Here is a 20,417-nt window from a genome sequence, read left to right as displayed (position 1 = left end):
TCTTACCCAGAAGAAACGATTGTACAATAATCAGTCCTCCCAAAATGTTTATCCCTTGCGATTAAGTTTAGATATGTATTAGTAAAGATTTCATTAGTAGAGATTTCATCGCTATCATCTTTAACAGGCATCAGCAATGTCTCTTTATTTTATCCCTATGTCTTTAAGGAGGATACCTTTGACATCATGTTATGAAAGTTCTGGAACCTTCAAAGTCACATGACTAAAAAGGAAGCCATTTTACAACCTCAAGGAGTAGACCATGGAGCACCCTGAGGGACAGCCTCCGGATCTGTTAGAAAATGATTCAACGCCAACAGTTTCAACATCGGAAGTAACCGGCTCAAAAGATCCCCAAATTTCTGTCGACAACGAGGCTGAAACCATTGGCGACCCGGGCGCCGAAAATGCCAGCTACCAAGTCACCCAAACTGCTGCCGACCATGTCACCAAAGCTGATGCCGACAGCGGCACCCAGGCTGGCGCCACAGCGCCTCAGGAAAACTTACCAGAAGGGAAAGGTAAGTGGCTTAATTTTTTTTTTTTCCCCTCACAGGTTAAGGTTATTTTTTGAGAGAAAACTGCTACAAGTTTATTTGAACGGAGACTCCTTTTAGGAGAAATAAGTTGTGTTGCTTGTGTCCCGGTCTGAAAGAGGTACAACGGTGACTCTCTTGAGGAAAAGAGAACAGCTAATTATGTTAGAGTAGTTTGGGCGCGGATTCTAGTTATTTAACGGTTTTTCCCGGCGACGTATTTGTCACCAGGCGAGGTCGTCTCGCCGAGGAACAAACCGGTCCAACCTAAGGGCTTTGAGGAGCAACGGAATGAACCGCCCCCTTTACAAATATCGCAGTGTACTGCTAAGACTGCCCCGGCCTCCCCGAAGGTTGCCCCCTTGTAAAATGAATTTGTTTGGAAGCTTTGCTCAGCAAGGTCCCCGCCACGCTCAGCGCATTTCAAGCCTCCCTGCCCAGGCACGCGGTGAACGGGCGGCCACCTCGGGAGGCGTGGCTAGGCGGGGAAGGGCGGTGCGCGCGTCTCCTACCTGTCGCCACGCCGTCGGTCCGCAGCCCGCCTCCACGCCCGCTGCCTGTGAGCCCACTCACGCCCTCGCCGGAACCCGCCCCCCACCCCCACCCCTACCCCCACCCCCACCCAGAGAAGAGAGGCGGGCTCCCCCGGTCCTGCCTTTCCAGTCCTGGCGCTAGTCTGCGGAACACAGGGTGAGTCGCGGCTGTCAGAGGGTTCCCGCGCCGGGTCAGCGCCTAGCTCCCGCGCGCCGCACTTCCCTACCCAACCCGCCTGGATGGCGAGGCGCGAAGGCTGGGGACCCTGGGCCCCGCGGGAGGTTTTCCAGGGAAATTGGATCAGAACCTAGGAGCTGGACTCTTCCTTGGAAGCTGAGTGCCCCTGAGATAAGGGTCATTGGTTTCAAATTGTTGCCAGCGGCTGTGAACTTGAGAAAATACCCATTTAGGCTTGTGCTGACTTGTGCTGCCTGGAGCATGCTGTTAGGCACCCTCCAGTTAGCTGTAATTCTAATTCCAATTCTGATTGCGCTGAAACGAGATGGAGCTGGGAGTGAATGGTGGAGAGCGCTGCTGTTAGTTTAATTACTTATCAAAGAGTGCTTGTCTGAAAAAAAATGGATGCCTTTTCTTAAAAGAAATACGATACACCGGTTCATTGCGTAAAAGAAGGTAAAAGGTAACAAATTTTACAACTAATTAAAATTCATTTCAGTTAGGGTTGTCCACCTTCTCTGAAATAGTTTTGGCTTTTTTGTTTGTTTGTTTGTTTTAAAGATTTATGTATTCGACAGAGAAAGACAACAATAGCAGGAGTAGTAGGAGAGGATGAAACAGGCTTCTCACGGAGCTGGGAGCCCAACATGGGGCTCGATCCCAGGATGCTGGGATCATGACCCAAGCCAAAGGCAGGCGCCTAACAATTGAGCCACCCAGGCGCCCCTGAAATAGTTTTGATTCTTACATTCGTTTTTTCTTAAGAGAGGAGTTGCCTGAAAGGCATTGAAATGAACAAAATGCCCTAGTCTTAGTTCTGAAAAATGTAAGTTACTTCTGATCTGATAAAATCTTGCTTAGCAGCTAGTTCTTCAAATAATCTGTATTTCTGCCCCCAACCTTGTATTTGCTACTTTTTATTCTGTTAGGCAGTGTGCCCAGCTCCAAGAATTTTATTTAATTTATTTTAATTAATTTTTTCCTTATGTTCACATTCAGTTTCTGTATCTGTGTGTGTATCTGTGTGTATGTATATATATATATATATACACATACATACATACATATGCATGTGTATATATATATACACAGACATACATATGTGTGTGTGTGTGTATATATATATATATATATATATATAACTTTATATAAGTAGGAAAATAGGAATTGACTATGACAAATAATCTCTCATTTTGGGTGTCTCCTTTTCCACTGCTGACATCTCTTTTGCTTTCTATGCCTTTCTGGTAGTTTTCTGAAGTCAGTTTCTGAAGGACTGGTTAATGATTTCACCATAATACGGTCTTAGGCTCACTAGCATGTGTTTTAAAAATGGTTCCAATGCTTTTAAGTGAGATTCAAATGGTTTACAGAGTATTAGCAGCTGCACTTAACTGGAGATTTTACTCTTACTTAAGGTGTAAGATTTTATAACTTGGTGTATAGGATAATGTCCTTAGAGCGTAGGAAGACCTTGTCAGGTTTCATATATGTATATTGCTTTCTTTCCACCTTTTGAGAAAAATTTCCATAGAAGTCCTTAGAGCCCTAAAACCCAGCATGCAAGCCACTTACAGATATATCCCAAATAGATGTAAAGTTAAATTAAAAATAAAGATGAGGGGCGCCTGGGTGGCTCAGTGGGTTAAGCCGCTGCCTTCGGCTCAGGTCATGATCTCAGGGTCCTGGGATCGAGTCCCGCATCGGGCTCTCTGCTCGGCGGCGAGCCTGCTTCCCTCTCTCTCTCTCTCTGCCTGCCTCTCTGTCTACTTGTGATCTCTCTGTGTCAAATAAATAAATAAATAATAATAATAAAGATGAATGGTGATGAGATTATTTACTTTACAGGAGGTTTTTTTTTTTTTAAATAAAGGGATCCATCTTAGGATCCCTTTAAATAACTTTTAAGGGTATTTCAAGTAAGTGGTGGTTGTGAGGATTAAATGAAATAATAGACCTAATACAGTGAAGTACCTGGCATATAGAATGTACACAGTAAATGTTACTAATGAATTGGTTAATTGGGTTTTCTGATCTTTCATATTAGCCTTCAAGAAAGTGTCTATTCCATGAACTTAAGTGTACTCATACAGATGGCCTAGCCATAAGAACTGGACTCTTAGCTTTTTTTCCAAGATAGCTCAGAGCTGTTGATGCTGACTTTAGAGTTGTAAAAGCTACCTGTTCTCCCATGGGCTTAATTTCTACCAATCCGTTAAAGTGAATGAAATGTTAAAAATTATGCTGTTCATCATAGAACATTTATGCCCGTGGTTTTGGTTGATTTTGGCCTTTCGTTGGCCCTCTTCCCTGTGGAGACACGTAATTTGCTTCAGTAGCCACCACTGAGTTGATGAATTGTGGTCCTTTACCTAACAGTCTAAGGATATCATTAAGAAGACTAAATCATGTTTCATGACAACTATTACTTCACTTGTTATCATGTAATTTGGGCTTTCCTTGGAAAGTCTGCATATATTGAAGGGAAGATGAGGTGACTTTTAGAAATAATCAAGTTATGTCAAGTAAGATACTTCAGAGCTGTGCACACATCATTCCAGTGAAGGTTATGGGCCAGATCTTGTATAATGTAACCAGTGCTACCAGAATTGGTCAGCAGAGGGAGCAAGACGAGGTTTTGGTCACTTTCTGTCGATTTTGTTTTTGCTTTCATGAACTCAAAAACAAAGAGATGAGTAAAAGCCAGGATGAACCTCCTCACGAACTTGAGAACCAGTTTATATTGCGTCTGCCTCCGGTAAGAAACCCTTGTATCTCAGACCAAATATCTTCAGTGCATATGTATTAGCTCTGCTTGGATTCTGTGGCATTTCTATTTAAGGTATGCTATAAAAACTAAGAACATTTGTCTCCCAGGAATCATGTTCTATTCAACAGTCCTATCCTAGTGTGTAGTCTTTTAGCAGAATTTCTTTCATCCTGTACATGCTGCCTATCATGTGGGATGATTTCCTGGCAAACGGCTGTGACAGTGAGGGATTCAGTCACTTACCAGAGGTGCTAACAGCCTATTCACTGGACAGCCGAGATAAGACTTTTAAAATCCTTTCTGTCACCTCCAAAGGGGCAGTGAGGGGGACCATCACTATTTCCTTAAATTCATCAGCATGCCAGGCCATTGAAGCTCATCTTAACATTGTGTTAGGGTCTCTTCTCCCTTTAATACCTGCATTCAAGTAGTTTTTAGTCTAAGCAAGCTATATTAAAGACGGGTTTCAGAAAGGTATTTTCCCAGTTAGGTCTACGTAGTACACCCAGTAAACTGCAACTTAAGCCTTTCCTTAACAACTACAACTTCAGGGAGGGACTGTAGAGAGCTAGAAGAAGGCACTAACTGTAGCTGCTAAGAAATAACACTGAGACTAGAGTCAGCCTCATCCTAACTTGACTTACACAGTGCACGGTATGCCATGGTGCATGGCATTGTTCTTAACATTTGGGAGGTTTAAGGTTTTATTTAAGGGAGAACTGCCTGTGACATATCTCTTCTATTAGTTGCCAAGTAGACTATTCATCCTTCTGATTTTTCAACCTCCCTTCTTTTTAGGAACATGCATCTGCTGTCAGGAATATACTACATTCTAGAAGTGCTGCCATGAAGGATAAACTCAAAATTGACTTATCTTGTAAGTAGTTAACATCTATTTGCCATACATTGAACAGTAATTTATTAGGAGATTGCTATGTGCCAGACACTATACTAGATACTAAGTATATGACAAAGAGCAGAATATGGTCTCTGCCTTGATAGACTCTAAGAAGTCTTAAGAAGCCTTAAGTCACGTTCATAGCTTCTTATTGAGGAAAGGAAGTAGAAATCATGTAATTTGAGGTAATTATTATAGTGTATATAAGGAAAAACATGGGGGCCAACTATGAGATTTGTATACTGCTATTTGTCTCCTACATACAGGCTTTGTTATTTCTGACTGTCCAGGGGAATGACAAATGAATACTGTTCTTTGTTTATAAAAATGACATATCTTTCTCTCTGTTAAATATTTATTAGGTGTTTTAAATACAGAGAAGTATATAAAGAAGAAAATTTTAAATGGTCTATAATACCATCACTCAGGTAGCCCTTATTAACATTTTTAAACAGATAATACAAGTTCATGGTTAGAAAATTCAAATAAAACAGAAGAGTTCAAAAAATAAAGTGAACCTCTTCTTTGCCGTGCCCCAATGTTAATGCCAAAGATAATTAATAATAATTGTTTCTCTTTGTATTTCCTTACAGACAAAATTTTTATGCACAAAACAAACATTTAAATCATCTGTATCTTTAAAGTTACTTTATTAATTTTTTAAAGATTTAATTTATTTGACAGAGGGAGATAGAGAGAGAGGGAACACAGGCAGGGTGAGTGTGAGAGGGAGAAGTAGGCTCTTCCTGCTGGGCAGGGAGCCTGATGCAGAGCTTGATCCCAGGATCCTGGGATCATGACCTGAGCCAAAGGCAAACTCTTTTTTTTTTTTTTTTTTTGAGCCAAAGGCAAACTCTTAATGACTGAGCAACCCAGGTTCTCCTAAAGTTAAAGAATTAAAGACACAAAAAGAATCTATGCTACATCATTCTGCATTTTTCTTTTTCACTATTAGAAGATTTCACTTGAATCTTCTTGTGTTAAAGAACATTCATGTTTGAGACATCTGTGCAGGAATCAGGGTTGTCAGAATTTGAATATATGTATTCCTACTGTATATGGATATTGTGTAGGATAATACCTTTGTGAAGGTAACTAGAGATTATAACTTCAGATTTACTAGCACCATTCTGGGATCAACCCTTCCTTCACTCAACCCATGTGTGATGACATAAGCAAGTGCTTCTAATAGTGTCAAAATGAATGGGTTTGAATGGAGTTTGCCTTTTAGGAGGAGACTGAAAACACTTACCACTTCATCCGCATTTAGTTCACAGGGATTACAAAAAAAACTTACCTACTTTTGATCAAGTAGCATAAACATCTACCCTGCCTTCTTTGCTCTGGGAAGTTACTAATTACATATACAATCTAGCATCATGATAGTAGGTTTTGCTGAAAAACTAGTCTGTCCCACGTAAGTCTTCATTACTGAAACTCTAGAAAGCTTAAGAATGCATTGGGAAGATGTCAACTTTAATTTTTCCTACCTCTCTTCAGCTGATGGACGTCATGCAGTTGTTGATGTAGAAGATGTCTCACTAGCTGCAAAGGTGGTTGATCTGCCATGTGTTATTGGAAGCCTGAAAACACTTGATAAAAAAACTTTTTATAAAACAGCAGATATTTCTCAGGTATGGATGAGTTTTCCTCATCTACTAGCTCCTACATCCTTCAAGGAATCCCTTTCTCCCTACTTTTCTCTTTCTTTCAGTGCTTCTTCCCACTTGGTGAATGGCTGCTTATTGTTTCTAATTCTAGCTTGATTGCACAGAAATACAATGTCATGTTCTGATTTGGTTTTGATCCATAATTTTTGACTACTTAATTTTATCCAGATAGCTTTTAGCTAATAAAGGTTTATGTTTGCCATTTATAATGATTTTCATCTGAAAAAAAATGAGGGTCTGGGATCTTCTAAACTTTCTGCTAAAGCAAGATGCTGTGAAATTTGGAGATTTATGTTTGTTCTTTTTAATTATCTTAACTGTTAATTTCTTGTTTGTCTTCTAAATCAAACTGCTAAAATATATTTGTTTGGAACATATTTCCTTTGCAGTGGTAAGCATTTGAGCTAAAACAAACAAATAAAAACAAAAACAAAACCCAGAATACGTGTACAGTGCTGTGGAGACAGACAGAGAGAATGAATATGGATGTATATTAATACTTGGTTTTCTGGAATTGCCAAGTAGTGTTCTCCTTACTTCTATGCTCCTGGGTTTCTGGTAGTAAAAATGATCACATTCATTACCAACACAAGATTTGGGGCCATAGTCAACTTCTTTATCTTTGTTAAATGTAGATGCTTGTGTGCACTGCTGATGGTGATCTCCACTCTTCTCCAGAAGTACCAGTTACCTCTACTGATCTTAAAGTAATCAGGAAAAATGAAAAAGAGAGACAGAAAAAATATGTCTGGAAGCATGGCAGTAAGTCACCAGCCCCTTGCTCATTCTGGCTGACTACATTTATCTGCTGAATCCTAATTACTTGTGAGCCAGGGACCTGTTACCACACTTAGGTGTTTGCTTTGTTAGGCATCCAGACATTCTTAAAGGAACAGGTCATGTCATGAGCCAGTAGCTTATAGCATGACCTTTCTCTTTATCAAATTCAGATAGATGTGTGACTACCAACAGTCATATATACATTTCACCATGTTGAATTTATTTTAGTTACTCCACCACTTAAGAATGTCAGAAAGAAAAGGTTCCGCAAAACAACAAAAAAGGTTAGTTGCATGTTAATTCTGTGGCTACTGGGTGTATTGGAAGAGGATTAGGAGTGGGGAGGAAAGGGACACAGTCAGTTGGGGATTAATTTGTTCATTCCTTTATAGGTTCAATAAAGTTTTATTGTGAGCTAAATGCCAGGCACTGTGTGGTAGCAACTGGGATTCTATAGTGCACAAAAACCAGACCTGATCATTTAGGGATCTGGATGTGTCATGAATTTGAAACTCCTGCTAATGCTTTCAGTTTTCCATTGCAGGATCTAGTTCTAAAGAACTGAGAATTGAGAACTGTGGTTATATTCCTAACCTTACCTCAGACTTGGAGAACCGTGGGCAACCTACAGGATTATTGTGGCTTGGCTTTTTCTTTTTTTCTTTTTTTTTAAGATTTTATTTATTTATTTGACAGAGATCACAAGTAGGCAGAGAGGCAGGCAGAGAGAGAGAGAGGAGGAAGCAGGCTCCTTGCCGAGCATAGAGCCCAATGTGGGGCTCGATCCCAGGACCCTGGGATCATGACCCGAGCTGAAGGCAGAGGCTTTAACCCACTGAGCCACCCAGACAACCCGGCTTTTTCTTTTTCTTTTTTTTTAAGATTTTATTTATTTATTTGACACACAGAGAGAGACCACAAGTAGGTAGAGAGGCCGGCAGAGAGAGGGGGAAGCAGGCTCCCTGCTGATCAGAGATCCCGATGCGGGACTTGATCCCAGGACCCTGAAATCATGACCTGAGCCGAAGGCAGAGGCTTAACCCACTGAGCCACCCAGGTGCCCCCCCCCTGGCTTTTTCTTTTTTCAATTAACTTTTAATTTTGAAATAATTGTAGGTTCACATGCAGGTGAAAGAAATAAAAGATAGCATGTACTCTTTATCCAGTTTTCATCATTCTAACTCCTTGCAAAACTACAGTACATTATCACAAACAGGAAATTGATATTATGTGATTCACCAGTCTTATTCAGATTTCTCCAGTTTTACCTGTACATGTGTGTGTGTGTGTGTGTTTAGTTCTGTGAAGTTATAGCCCATGTGTATGTTCATATATCTGCCTACAAGTCAAAATACTACGCAGTTCCATTACCACAAGGATCCCTCATCTTGCCCCTTTAAAAAAATTTAAAGATTTATTTACTTATTTCAGAGAGAACAAATGAATGGGAGAAGAGGCAGAGGGAGAGAATCTTCAAGCAGATTCCGCACTGAGTGTGGAGCCGGACGCAGGGCTTGATCTCATGACCCTGAGATCACAACCCGAGCTGAAACCAAGAGTCACACGCTCAACCAACTGAGCCACCTAGGCGCCTCATCGCCCTTTTATAGTCACACTCATCTCCCTCCTGCCCTACTCCCTCAGTCTCTAACCCCTGGCAATCACTGTAATGTTCTCCATCTCTTTAATGTAGTCATTTTCAGAATGTCATATAGATGGACTCATACAATGAGTAACATTTAATACTGGCTTTTCCCCACACTAAACATTACTCCATTAAGATCCATGCAAGTCGTTGCATGTATCAATAGTTCATTCCTGTCATTGCTGAGTAGTATACCATCATATGGTTGTACCACAGCTTGTTAAACTGCTCACTCATTGGCAGACATCTGCGTTGTTTTCAGTTTTTTACTATTTTAAATAAAGCCGCAAGCAGGTTTTTGTGTAAACATAAATATTGGTATCCTTGGGATAAATGCCCAGGAGTGCAGTCACTGGGTCCTGTGGTACTTGAATGTTTTGTTTTGTTTTGTTTTGTTTTGTTTTGTTTTCAGAAGGGGAAGGGGCAGAGGGAGAGGGAGAATCTTTTTTTCAAGAGTTATTGATTAGAGAGAGAGAACACCTGCAGGTGGAGAGGAGAGGAGCAGAGGGAGAGTGAGAGACTCAAGCATGCTACTTCACTGAGCGTGGAGCCTGATGCTGGGCTCGATTCCCCAACCCATGAGATCACAACCTGAGCCGAAACCAAGAGTCAGATGCTTAACTGACTGAGCCACCCAGATGCCCCTTGAATGTTTAGTTTTCTAAGAAACTACCATATGGTTTCCAAAGTGGCTTTAACATTGTACATTCCCACCAGCAGTATACTTGTGATCCAGTTACTCTACAGTCTAACCAGAATTAGGTATTTGTCACTATTTTTTATTTTAGCCATTCTAATAGATGTGTAGTGATCTCATTGTGGTATGAATTTGCATTTCTCTGATGGCTAATGGTGTCAGACACCTCATATGGTGGTTTTTTTTTTGCCACCCATATATTTCACTTCAGTGAAATGTCTGTTCATGTCTTTTACCCATTTTATAAATGGATTTTTTATTGAGTTTTAAGAGTTCTTTTAATATTATTAAATATTGAGTTTTAAGAGTTCTTTTATTGAGTTTTTTTTTTAAAGATTTTATTTATTTATTTGACAGAGAGATCACAAGTAGACAGAGAGGCAGGCAGAGAGAGAGAGAGGGAAGCAGGCTCCCCGCTGAGCGGAGAGCCTGATGCGGGACTCGATCCCAGGACCCTGAGATCATGACCCGAGCCGAAGGCAGCGGCTTAACCCATTGAGCCACCCAGGCGCCCCCTTTTATTGAGTTTTAAGAGTTCTTTTAATATTCCAAATACTAGTATTTTGTCAGATATGTAGAAGTTTGAAAATATGTTCTCCTATTCTGTAGTTTGTCTTTTCATCTTACCCACAGGATCTTTCAAAGAGCAAAAGTTTTTCGTTTGTTTGAGTCCAAAGTATTAATTTTTCCTTTTAAGGATTGTCCCTTTGTGTCAAGTTTAAGTACTATTTGCCCAGATCCTGAAGATGTTCTCCTATTTCCTTTTTTTTAAAGTTTTACATTTTACATTTAAGCCTGCAATCCACTTTTGACCTAATTTTTGAAGACTTTTTAATAATTTATTTGAGAGGTAGCGAGTGAAGAGTTTGAGAGAACGAGTAGGGGGAGGGACACAGAGAGAGAGAAGCAGACTCCCCACTGAGCAGGAGCCTTAGATCATGACCTGAGCTGAAGGCAGGTGCTTACCCGACTGAGCCACCCAGACACTCCTAGTTCAATGTTCATTTTTTTTCTTGCATCTTGCATGTCCAATTGCTCCTGCACCATTTGTTAAAAAGTCTATCCTTCTTCCACTGTATTGCTTTTATACCTTGTCAGAATCCCTTGAGCATATTTGTTTGTGTCTGTTTCTGGGTTCCCTATTCTGTTCCATTGATTTGTATGTTGATCCTTCTACTGATAACACAGTGTAGCTATGTAAGTCTTGAGGTCAAGAAGATTGTTCTTTATTTTTCATTGTCAAGATTGTTTTAGCCATTCCAGAGCCTTTACCTTTCCGCATAAATTTTAGAGTATGTTTGAAGTTTAGAAAATGTTTTCTGTGTCTGCAGAAAATTTTGTTGGAATTTTGGTAGGAATTTCATTAACCCTATATGTAGAACAATTTGGAGAGAATTGACAACTTTACTGTGTTGAATATCTTAGTCTATGAACACAGTTGCCTTGGCTTTTCTACTGTCAGTCAACAGCATTTTTTGAGTGCCTACTAAGTGAATGTAAAACTAAGTTAATGATTTTAGAATTCTTTAAGCTTTAGTGAAGTAGAACAATTGTAATATAACTTCATTGTTATTGTGTTTCATTTCGTAGCTCACTGATTTCAAACAAATTGAAGAAATCAGCTTTCCTGAGGTAGAGCAATCATAATATAACTTTATTATTTAAGCTTAGTGTGTTTTATTTCATTGCTTATTACTTTTCAAGCAAATCAAAGAAATCATAAAGGTTAGTTTTAAGCCAGCCTTCTCATCTCTAACTTCTACTGCCATGCACAGAGACTGAATTTGATTCACTTAAAAATGGATTAATTGTTTAATGTGTGATAACTCCTAGAGGAAAAGATACAATTTGATAGTGACTCTGTATTCTAATCTGTTTTTTGCTCTGGTACTTACTTTAAAACCCATTTCTTGGAAGCCAGGGTTCACTTTTTTTTTTTAAAGATTTATTTATTTGACAGATAGAGATTACAAGTAGGCAGAGCGGCAGGCAGAGAGAGAGAGAGAGAGGAGGAAGCAGGCTCCCAGCTAAGCAGAGAGCCCGATGCGGGGCTCGATCCCAGGACCCTGGGATCACGACCTGAGCTGAAGGCAGAGGCTTTAACCCGCTGAGTCACCCAGGTGCCCCAGGGTTCACTTTTACCAGCAGCTGTTTGCAATTGCTTATTCCCTTTCAAAGTTCTAATTTCTATTTGTGGCATGACGAATCGGTTGCTGTGGAGATAATTGTCTAAAATTGGATTTAAGGGAGAACATGTAGCTAAGACCCAGTTTTTATAGGAAGATCTTTAATAATAAAGATGTGGAGAAGTGAAGTCTGGGAATTTGGATCTTTAGACCAAATCACTTCTAAATAACAAATAAGGAATTGTAGTTCTTTGCCAATATGTGTCAGAGCAAATAGTTAATAACTGAGACCTAAGGGTTGTGCTTCTGAGAGAGGTCTTTAACACAGAGTTGCAGATTGAAAAAATTAAATGTCTCAAGTAATTTGTTTGGGGGGGGGGTGGATAAGTTTACTGTACAAAAACCTAGATGCTAGTCAAAGATTCCTTTGTAAATAGCATGATTTAATGTTGAAGTTTGATTGCATGCAAATTAAAGGAGCCTAATTATTTCAATTCATTTGTATGTAGGAAAAGAACATTCCTGCAAAACACAGGGTGTTAAACGACCTTACTGGTATCCCTCCTTCCCCCACTTTGGTTCAGTACATTGAATCTCCTGATGTGGAAAAGGAAGTGAAAAGACTCTTGTGTTCAGATGCTGAAGCTGTCAGTGCTCGTATCCTTTTATACTAAATCTATTCTGTGTAGTCTCTTCCACCCCATATGCACTTGCTTATGAGCCCTTATTTCTGGTATTTGTGTGCACATTTTCATGTGTAGAACTTAAGATTTTGGAAATGTTACTTCCTAGCTAGGAACAGTAAATTCATGTGATAGAAATGTATTTACTTGTTTAACTCAGCATAAGGTACTTCTTCATACTAGGAATACAGATACAAATGGCCCGAAGTTGGACTAAATTAAATAGCATTTTCAGCCAGAGAGCCTCTTCCCTTTCAATTGTGCCTACTCCTCTCTTTCTGCTTGTTCCCTAACTGATCCAACTTTCAGGATGGGAAGTCATTGCTGAAGATGAAACCAAGGAAATAGAGAGTCAGGGCTCTATCCCAGGCTTTGCACTATCCCCAGGAATGAGTGACTATAAGCAGGATCATATCTCATCAGGTATGTTTATAAAGGCGATACAAGAGCTTTGGAGAGGGCAGGTGTTGACTGTATGAAAGGACAGTTTCCATAGACTCACAGGCAAATCACAGAAAAAGGAGGCCTTTTCCCTTCTTCCTCTTATTGGTCCCTCAGCACTTCAGGGGTTTTAGATTGGTGTTCTTTTTTTTTAAGATTTTATTTATTTATTTGACAGAGAGAGATCACAAGTAGGCAGAGAGGCAGGTAGAGAGAGAGGGGGAAGCAGGCTCCCTGCTGAGCAGAGAACCCAATGTGGGTTCCATCCCAGGACCCTGGGATCATGACCTGAGCTGAAAGCAGAGGCTTTAACCCACTGAGCCACCCAGGCACCCTTAGATCGGTGTTCCAATCTCCCGTTCATCCCTGGTATTCTAATTTCCTTGATCATTGAATACATGAATGAATGTTAGTGTTTTGCATTTCCCGTCATTGCTCTAGGAAGGGAATAATCTTCCTTCGAGAAAATTATTAAAGTCTTTGGTTGTCTGGTGAATTTGAGGGGAGGGAGTATAATTACAGCTAGACTGGGAGTCATTTGAAGATTCATACACTTTCATCTTCCTCTTCCTTAAAACCAGTAGGATATGGTATGCTTCGGGAGGTGTTCCTTGATTCTAGCAGTAACAGTGATGATGATGCTAATGATGATGATGATGATGACGATGATGAGGATGATGACAAGGAGGATGAGGAGGATGAGGACGATGAGGATGAAGAGGATGACGATGATGATGAGTACGAAATTGAGGAAGAGGATGAAGATTATTATGAAGATCTGGAAAGGGAGCTACAGGCCAAGTTCTTTGCGTCTGGCCAGTATGAGGCAAAGGAAGGAGCCAGTTCAATAGGTAAGTTACAGAGGAAAAACCAAAGGGGTCAGACAGAGTGGGCAGCAGTGCTAATGATGGACTATAAATACATGTTAGATGCAAGGCTAGGTTTGAGAAGTTATTGCTGAGATATGTAGTGGAGTTTTAGTTGATTTTGATCTCGGTCCACTAGTTTAGGCTATGTTTAGATAAAATGTCTGTCTATCTCTGTTAGTTATGGATATTCAGAAGCAGATTCATTACATGGAGAAAAAGCTCCAAGAGATTCGATGCAAAGCACAAAGACAGAGGAATCTTATAATGAAAGTGGAAAACCTGCCACTCAAGGTAAATTCCTATTGGCTGGGATAAAGATATCTTGATATCTTACTTTTGAAAACCCATTGTTGTGTTTCTATTCATGTTGTCTCTATGCAGCATTCTTATTCATTTGCACACCTAAACAACCTCCTCGAAACCCTTAAGAAAATATAACCGTATTCCTTTTACCTGAGTAATTTTGATCATCTCGCATAAGCAGTTTTGGGAGGAGACCAGGAAACTTGAGATAGTAATTACCAATATTGAACAGTTGTCATGTGAAAGGCATAACTATTTTCCATGTATCATCTCATTTCATCCTCACATTCCTGAAACACAGGTACTGTCACTAGTCCTATTTTATAGATAAGGAATTGAAAATCCAAAGAGGTTAAGTAACTTGCCAGGGACCACAGTAAGTGTAAGACATAGATTGAATCCCGTTGTTTGTACCAAAATGTATTCATTGCAGTGAAAGAAAATTAACTAAATTCATGTTTAAATGTTATGATGTATGCCTGAACAAGAATAAATATCTTGCTTATTTTTGTTAATACACATTTCAACCAAAGGAAAATGTATGTTTAGGCCTTGTTTGCATCTTTTTTATAGTGAGGGAAATTCTGAAGCATCTGGAAAATTCCTTACTAGATTTCATTTTCTGGAGAGCTGTAGTCATCAAAATGGAGGAGTGTGACATAGAACTATACCTATTTATAGTGTTGTCCTTTAGAATAACCAAGTGAGATGATAGATGTGGACATGCTTTGGAAGATACACCTGTATGGTATTATTATGATGTTGTATGAAGTACTAGTTAGGAATAGTAATATTCTGCCCTAGTGCAGGGAAATCAATGAGTCAGCATCAAATTCCAAGCCAGCTTTTTAAATAGTTCACCATAGTCAAAGGATTTGTGCTAAAACTAGAAAAAATTAACATGAAGGCATTCTAACCATTTATTTTAGGGCAAGAAATTAAAAAGTGCTGTGGATAGGGTTATAAAAGCAAATCAGATGGCTTTGTAGTTAGGGGGTACAGTTTTTTTTACTCTAAATCCTTTAAAAAGAGTATTATTTTGTTACAACTGACAGTTTTCTTATCAAATTATTTGCCAAACTCTTTGTGTCAGTTGGTTCTTTTTTCCCTTGAGACTCAGCATTCATCATTTATGCAATTTGTTTTCCAGAATCACTTACAGTCTGTGCTGGAGCAGCTTACATTACAGGAAATGCAAAAAAATGAGCAGGTGGGTATGTTTTCCAGTCAACGAGGAAACATTTGCTACAAAGACTCCCCCACCCTACCCCCAGTGTCATTTCTGGCTGTTCCTTTCACAGGAGTAGTAATGGCCAAATCTTCTAAATGAGAGGTAGCAAGCTGGAGCAAGGTTTTTGTGAAAATTCACTCATTCGATAGATATCAAATGCCTATTAAGTGAAAAGCATAAGATGTACAAACAGTGTTGAATAAGACAGTTCTTGTCCACGTGGAGCTGATTGTCTAACATGGAAGACTGGTAGTGAACAAATTAGCATACAAATCTAAAAGTACAAACTATGAAGAAATGCTGTGAAGGAGAAAAAAAATCCTGATATTTGAATAAAAAGAGTAGTGCATTAAACTGAATTAAATTAAAATGATTGGCCTTTCTGAGGAAGCAATATTTCCGCTTTGACCTATAGGATAAGTCCAGGTGAAGAGGGACTGGAGAGCCTCTTGGGTGGGTCCCACATGGGAATATGCCAGGTCCCACATTGGGTAAGAACTTGGCCTCTTGGAGGACTTCTGGAGTATTTAAACCAAGGAAGAAAGTGACTTAACATAAAGTTGCAGAAGTAGGCAGAGGCCATAGCATATGGTCCCTTGCAGGCCACAGGAAGGAGGATGGGTTTTTGTATTAAGTGCAGTGGGAAACCCATGTAGAGTTTTAAGCGGGATAGTCACATTTACACTGGCTCCTAGCCAAAAGGCCAAGAAGCGATAGGAGGGTCACATTTAATTCAAATTTTTTAAAAGATCACTCTGATTATTATTGGGAGAATGGATTATTGGGGGCAGGACTTGAAGCAGGGAGGTCACTTAGGAGGCTGTGTGGCAGTTTCATAAGAGGTGATGACAACTTTCATCACCCCAGAAAGAAACCTATACTCATTAGCAGTCACTCCCCATTTCTTCTGGATTCTTCCCACCTGCCAAGCCTAGGCAACCATGAAAGTACTTTCTGCTTATTTTATCTTAAAGGAAATAATATGTGGTCTTTTGTATCTGCTTCTTTCACTTAGCATAAGGCTTTCAAAGTTAATCCATGCTGTGGCATGTATAAGTAGTTTATTCCATTTTGTGGGTGGATAATATTCCAATATTCCATGGTGTGTGTGTGTACATACCATACATACCATGTTTTGTTTATCCATTCATCCATCGATGGACATTTGGATGGTTTCCCCTTTTTAGCTATCATGAATAATACTGTCGCAAACATTCTTATATGAGAGAATGTATTTTAAAAATAGAGTCGATGGGACTTGGGTCAATTAGTGGGTGTTAAAGGAAGTGTTAAGGATGCATGCCAGACTTCTAACTTGAACAACTGTATTATTTAAAGCCACAAGAGAGAGGCACCTGGATGGCTCAGTCGTGAAGCGTCTGCCTTTGGCTCAGGTCATGATCCCAGGGTGCTGGGATTGAGCCCTGCATTGAGCCTTGCATTGAGCCCTGCATCGAGCCCTGCATCGGGCTCCCTGATCAGTGGGAAGCCTGCTTCTCTCTCTCCCACTCCCCCTGCTTGTGTTCCCTCTCTCGCTGTATCTCTCTCTGTCAAATAATAAATAAAATCTTTTAAATAAATAAATAAAGACACAAGAGAGTCATCAGAGTGAAAAGAAAAGAGGGTAATGTGGGAGTGAGGGTCAAGTAGCTGTACAGAAAATGTATGTTGACTTAAGCCCTCAAAAACTGAGGATAACAGTTATAAGGGAACTGGAGGTCATATGCTGATGCGCTTAACATGGGGCTGTTAAGGTAGAGACAGCATCCCTCATCCCCATTCCCCATACCAGCAAGGCGAGGGGAATTCTTCCGTATATTCCCTTCCCCTCAGCAGATCACTTAACCAAGCACTGCTTATAAACAACCATGTGAAAAATTAGTGCCAAATTGCTTTCGCACTCACCAAACATCTTTGTTTTCATCCATGTAAATAGAATTGGAGAAGTGCTATTTTCAACACAGAAATGTAGCCATAAACTTGATTCACTCATAGTCCTTTATGTTAGCTTGTTTAGTCAGTGTAGACGGGTGCCTGCCTTAAGCTAGGCTCTGCAGGGAGCTACAAAATGCTTACAACCCAGTCTCTGCCTCCATCTGGGGAGAGATCCATGAAAGGGACAGGAATTTAAAGGAATGAGGGATCACTTTTGTCCATAGAGATTAGGGAGACTCCATGGAGAAATGGTGTTTGGCTGGAGCCTTCAAAAGTGGGTAGGGTTTTAATAAGGATATAGGGAAAGAAGGGTGTTCTGTATAGAAAGCACAATGGCTCAGAAGTGCTCTGGACAGGTGCTAGAGTTGAGACTTTCGGTGTAGGATGTAATGAGCCATCAAAGTTTTCTACCTGGGGAGTAACTCAGGAAGACTTCTCTGCCAGCAGCCACTAGATGACATTAGAGTGGAGAAAGATTAGAGGAAGCTCCAAGTGATAGAAGGAATCAGAGTTTAACAACTGATTGGATTTACAGAGCAAGAAGGAGAACACAGAGGGGTCCAAAGCCTGAGTACAGGGAAAATGGTATTCCTCTAAGAGAAGACACCAGGAAGGGAATTATGGGGGGTGGAGGGTGGAGAAGTTGATGAGCTAAAATGGAAGCACGGTGTGTTGGAAGCACTTTTGAAAATGAGAGAGTAGAGGCTGGCTCATGCCAAGAAATGATCACTGAAGTTGTGGGGATAGATGAGTTAGCCAGGGCGACTGTTTAGCAAGAAGTCTGAACCTGGGGTGGTGAGAGAAAGAGCCTACAAAGGGGAAAGAACTGGAACAGTCAGTGGTAGTAATCATGTCAGCATCTGAGCATAAAGAGCCTCTAAATTACCATAGGAAGCAATTCTAGCTATTCGGTAGGCGATGTGCAGCATAGAATCATTTTGTAATGTTCCATTCCTATCATTTCACAGAATGAAAATCTACACTGGTATGGAGTAACCTAAACTGAGTAATACTCAGAAACTATCTTTGTCTCAAAGATAGTACACCTTTCTTAATGTTACTGGTCACTTTGCCATTTCAAGTAAAAAAAAAAAAATCCTATGCCACAAACTGTTCAGGACTTGTGACTTAGAGAGAATCAAAACAGGTAGAACATCATCACGCTCCCGATTGGTCAGATGTCTGGCTCGGTTTCTAAGTGTCTCATAACATGGCAAGAAGCAGCAGCTAAGACTTGGTTTAAGAGCCAGCATGTTCAGTGGGACAAAAGGCTATCCCAACTGCTTTATTTTTGGATCTTCAAATAAGGCTATAGTGATCCCTCTGTACACTCTTTCCAGAAGCACAAAGTCTTAACAGCAAGCATATTTCATTTTTAAACATATTCAACTTTAAAGCTTCCTTTTATAAGTTTAGCGCCAAAAAAAAAAAAAAAAAAAAAAAGAAGAAGAAGAAGAAACCCAGCATGCAGAATTGTACATGCATTTTCGACCATGCACCATTCTTTGGGACATTGCAAGACTAAGATAACCTTATAAACACTAAGTTACAATATTTGGGGTTCCTACAAGTAAATTCTAGATCAAGTAATGGAACTTAAGATTTCAGATGAATTTTTCATGTTTTCCACCTCTCCTTTCAGCTCATTTCCCTACAAGAACAACTGAAATATTTTTTGAAGTGAGAGAGCCTTCAGCCTGGCACATGAACCTTGGATTCACTCTCTAGAGTGCTGAAGACTGGATAAATTGTATGTGTTTCTGTCCCTTTCATTGCCTTATGTTGAATCATTTGTATTTGTTTATCTGAACCTTTGTCTGCTAGTCAAATTTGAAGTTTAGGGTTGTGGAGAAAGGGACAGAATATAAAAAAGTAGTCGACCTAAAAACCGAACTCAATATGGAACTTGGCTCTCTTTATCAATTTGAGATTTGCTTCTATTGCTTCTGTTCTGTTGATGCCATCAAATGATTTAGCCATGCTTGCCAAATACAGATAGCCTAGCCTGAAGGCCATCCACCTGGTTTGCATGTTTCCAGTTCCCTTCCCCTGTTAATTTTAAATATTTTCTAAAACATAGAACAAATCATTTCTACCAAAGGCTAGGACCTGCCACAGTGAATTAAGTGTCTACCTCGCAGCAGTTAACGCTATGTTGTGTCCTGTCTCTGTTAAGGTAATAGGAGCTGCTTTCCTGCTCAGGGATGATTTTTTGCTGCTGCTATCTTTGTTCTGTTGCATTTTTAGAATTGCGTCTGGTTATTATTTGCCAGCTAAAAGAATAGTTAGAGAAGAGATGAAATTCTGGACCATTATCCTTATTCTGAGCCTCTTCATCCTAACCCCTGCCAGAAAAGGTTAGGAAAACTCAGATGCCTATGAAGCCTCTGAAGAGTCCCTTAAAAACCCTGGGTGGGTTTGTTTGTTTGTTTTTTCTGCTGTATTGTTAAAGTTTTCTGGTTTGTGTTCTTTAAGCAATAAATGAATTTCTCATTTTAAGTGGATTGCTGTCACTTTATTAAACTGCTCCCATAATGAGTGCAGTCCTACCCAAAAAGAAACTGGAGAGACAGGCAATAAAATTCTACCATTAGGAAATGACAGAAGATGGTGTCCATACTAGGGCATCCTTCGAAATAGCCCGTGGGATATATTCCTAATGAACTAAGCAAGTCATCTCCTATTGACCACATAGCCCTGGGATTTTGAGAAAGCGTATAGAGAAGTGATAAAAAATGGCAGCTCCCATATTCGCATCAAATTTCCATTATGTTGTAGTGATAAACATGCAAGGTTGGAATCCTGGCTCTGCCATTCACCTTGGGCAAGTCCCTATACCTCTTAGAGCCTCTGTTATTTTCTCATCTGGAAATCAAGGATGATAATGCTTATGACCAAGAGGCAGCTGAGGGTTTTCTGGAGGTAGTCCAGCTAGACGCAGGTCTGGTCCCAGTTGATGGAGTCAGTGCTGCTCTAGGAAATGTACTCCCAGTTTTCTGTGCCATTTTTAGTGCTCCCATTCCAAGTTGAAGTTAATAAGACAGAGGCAGTGAAGAGCAGGTCAATATGTATGGGCAGGGCCCATAGAAGAGGATGGAAGATGGAAGGAATGCTGAGGGCAA

The 20,417-nt window shown here is 40.1% G+C and overlaps 1 protein-coding gene across 1 annotated transcript; it reads left to right on the top strand.

Moving 5' to 3' along the window:
- The first annotated feature begins 262 nt into the window (after nucleotides 1-262).
- Nucleotides 263-18,979, top strand: TAF7L (TATA-box binding protein associated factor 7 like). The gene is made up of 13 exons (XM_045996396.1): nucleotides 263-521; nucleotides 3,938-4,005; nucleotides 4,816-4,894; nucleotides 6,416-6,549; nucleotides 7,221-7,347; nucleotides 7,594-7,649; nucleotides 11,298-11,339; nucleotides 12,418-12,490; nucleotides 12,826-12,939; nucleotides 13,542-13,808; nucleotides 14,005-14,117; nucleotides 15,280-15,339; nucleotides 18,938-18,979. The coding sequence occupies exons 1-13, from the start codon at nucleotides 263-265 to the stop codon at nucleotides 18,977-18,979; spliced, it is 1,434 nt and encodes a 477-aa protein (XP_045852352.1).
- Nucleotides 18,980-20,417: the final 1,438 nt, after the last annotated feature.

Source organism: Meles meles, chromosome X (genome assembly GCF_922984935.1).
Source record: "Meles meles chromosome X, mMelMel3.1 paternal haplotype, whole genome shotgun sequence".
NCBI classification, from domain to species: Eukaryota; Metazoa; Chordata; class Mammalia; order Carnivora; family Mustelidae; genus Meles; species Meles meles.
This window is presented reverse-complemented; position numbering and strand designations above follow the sequence as displayed.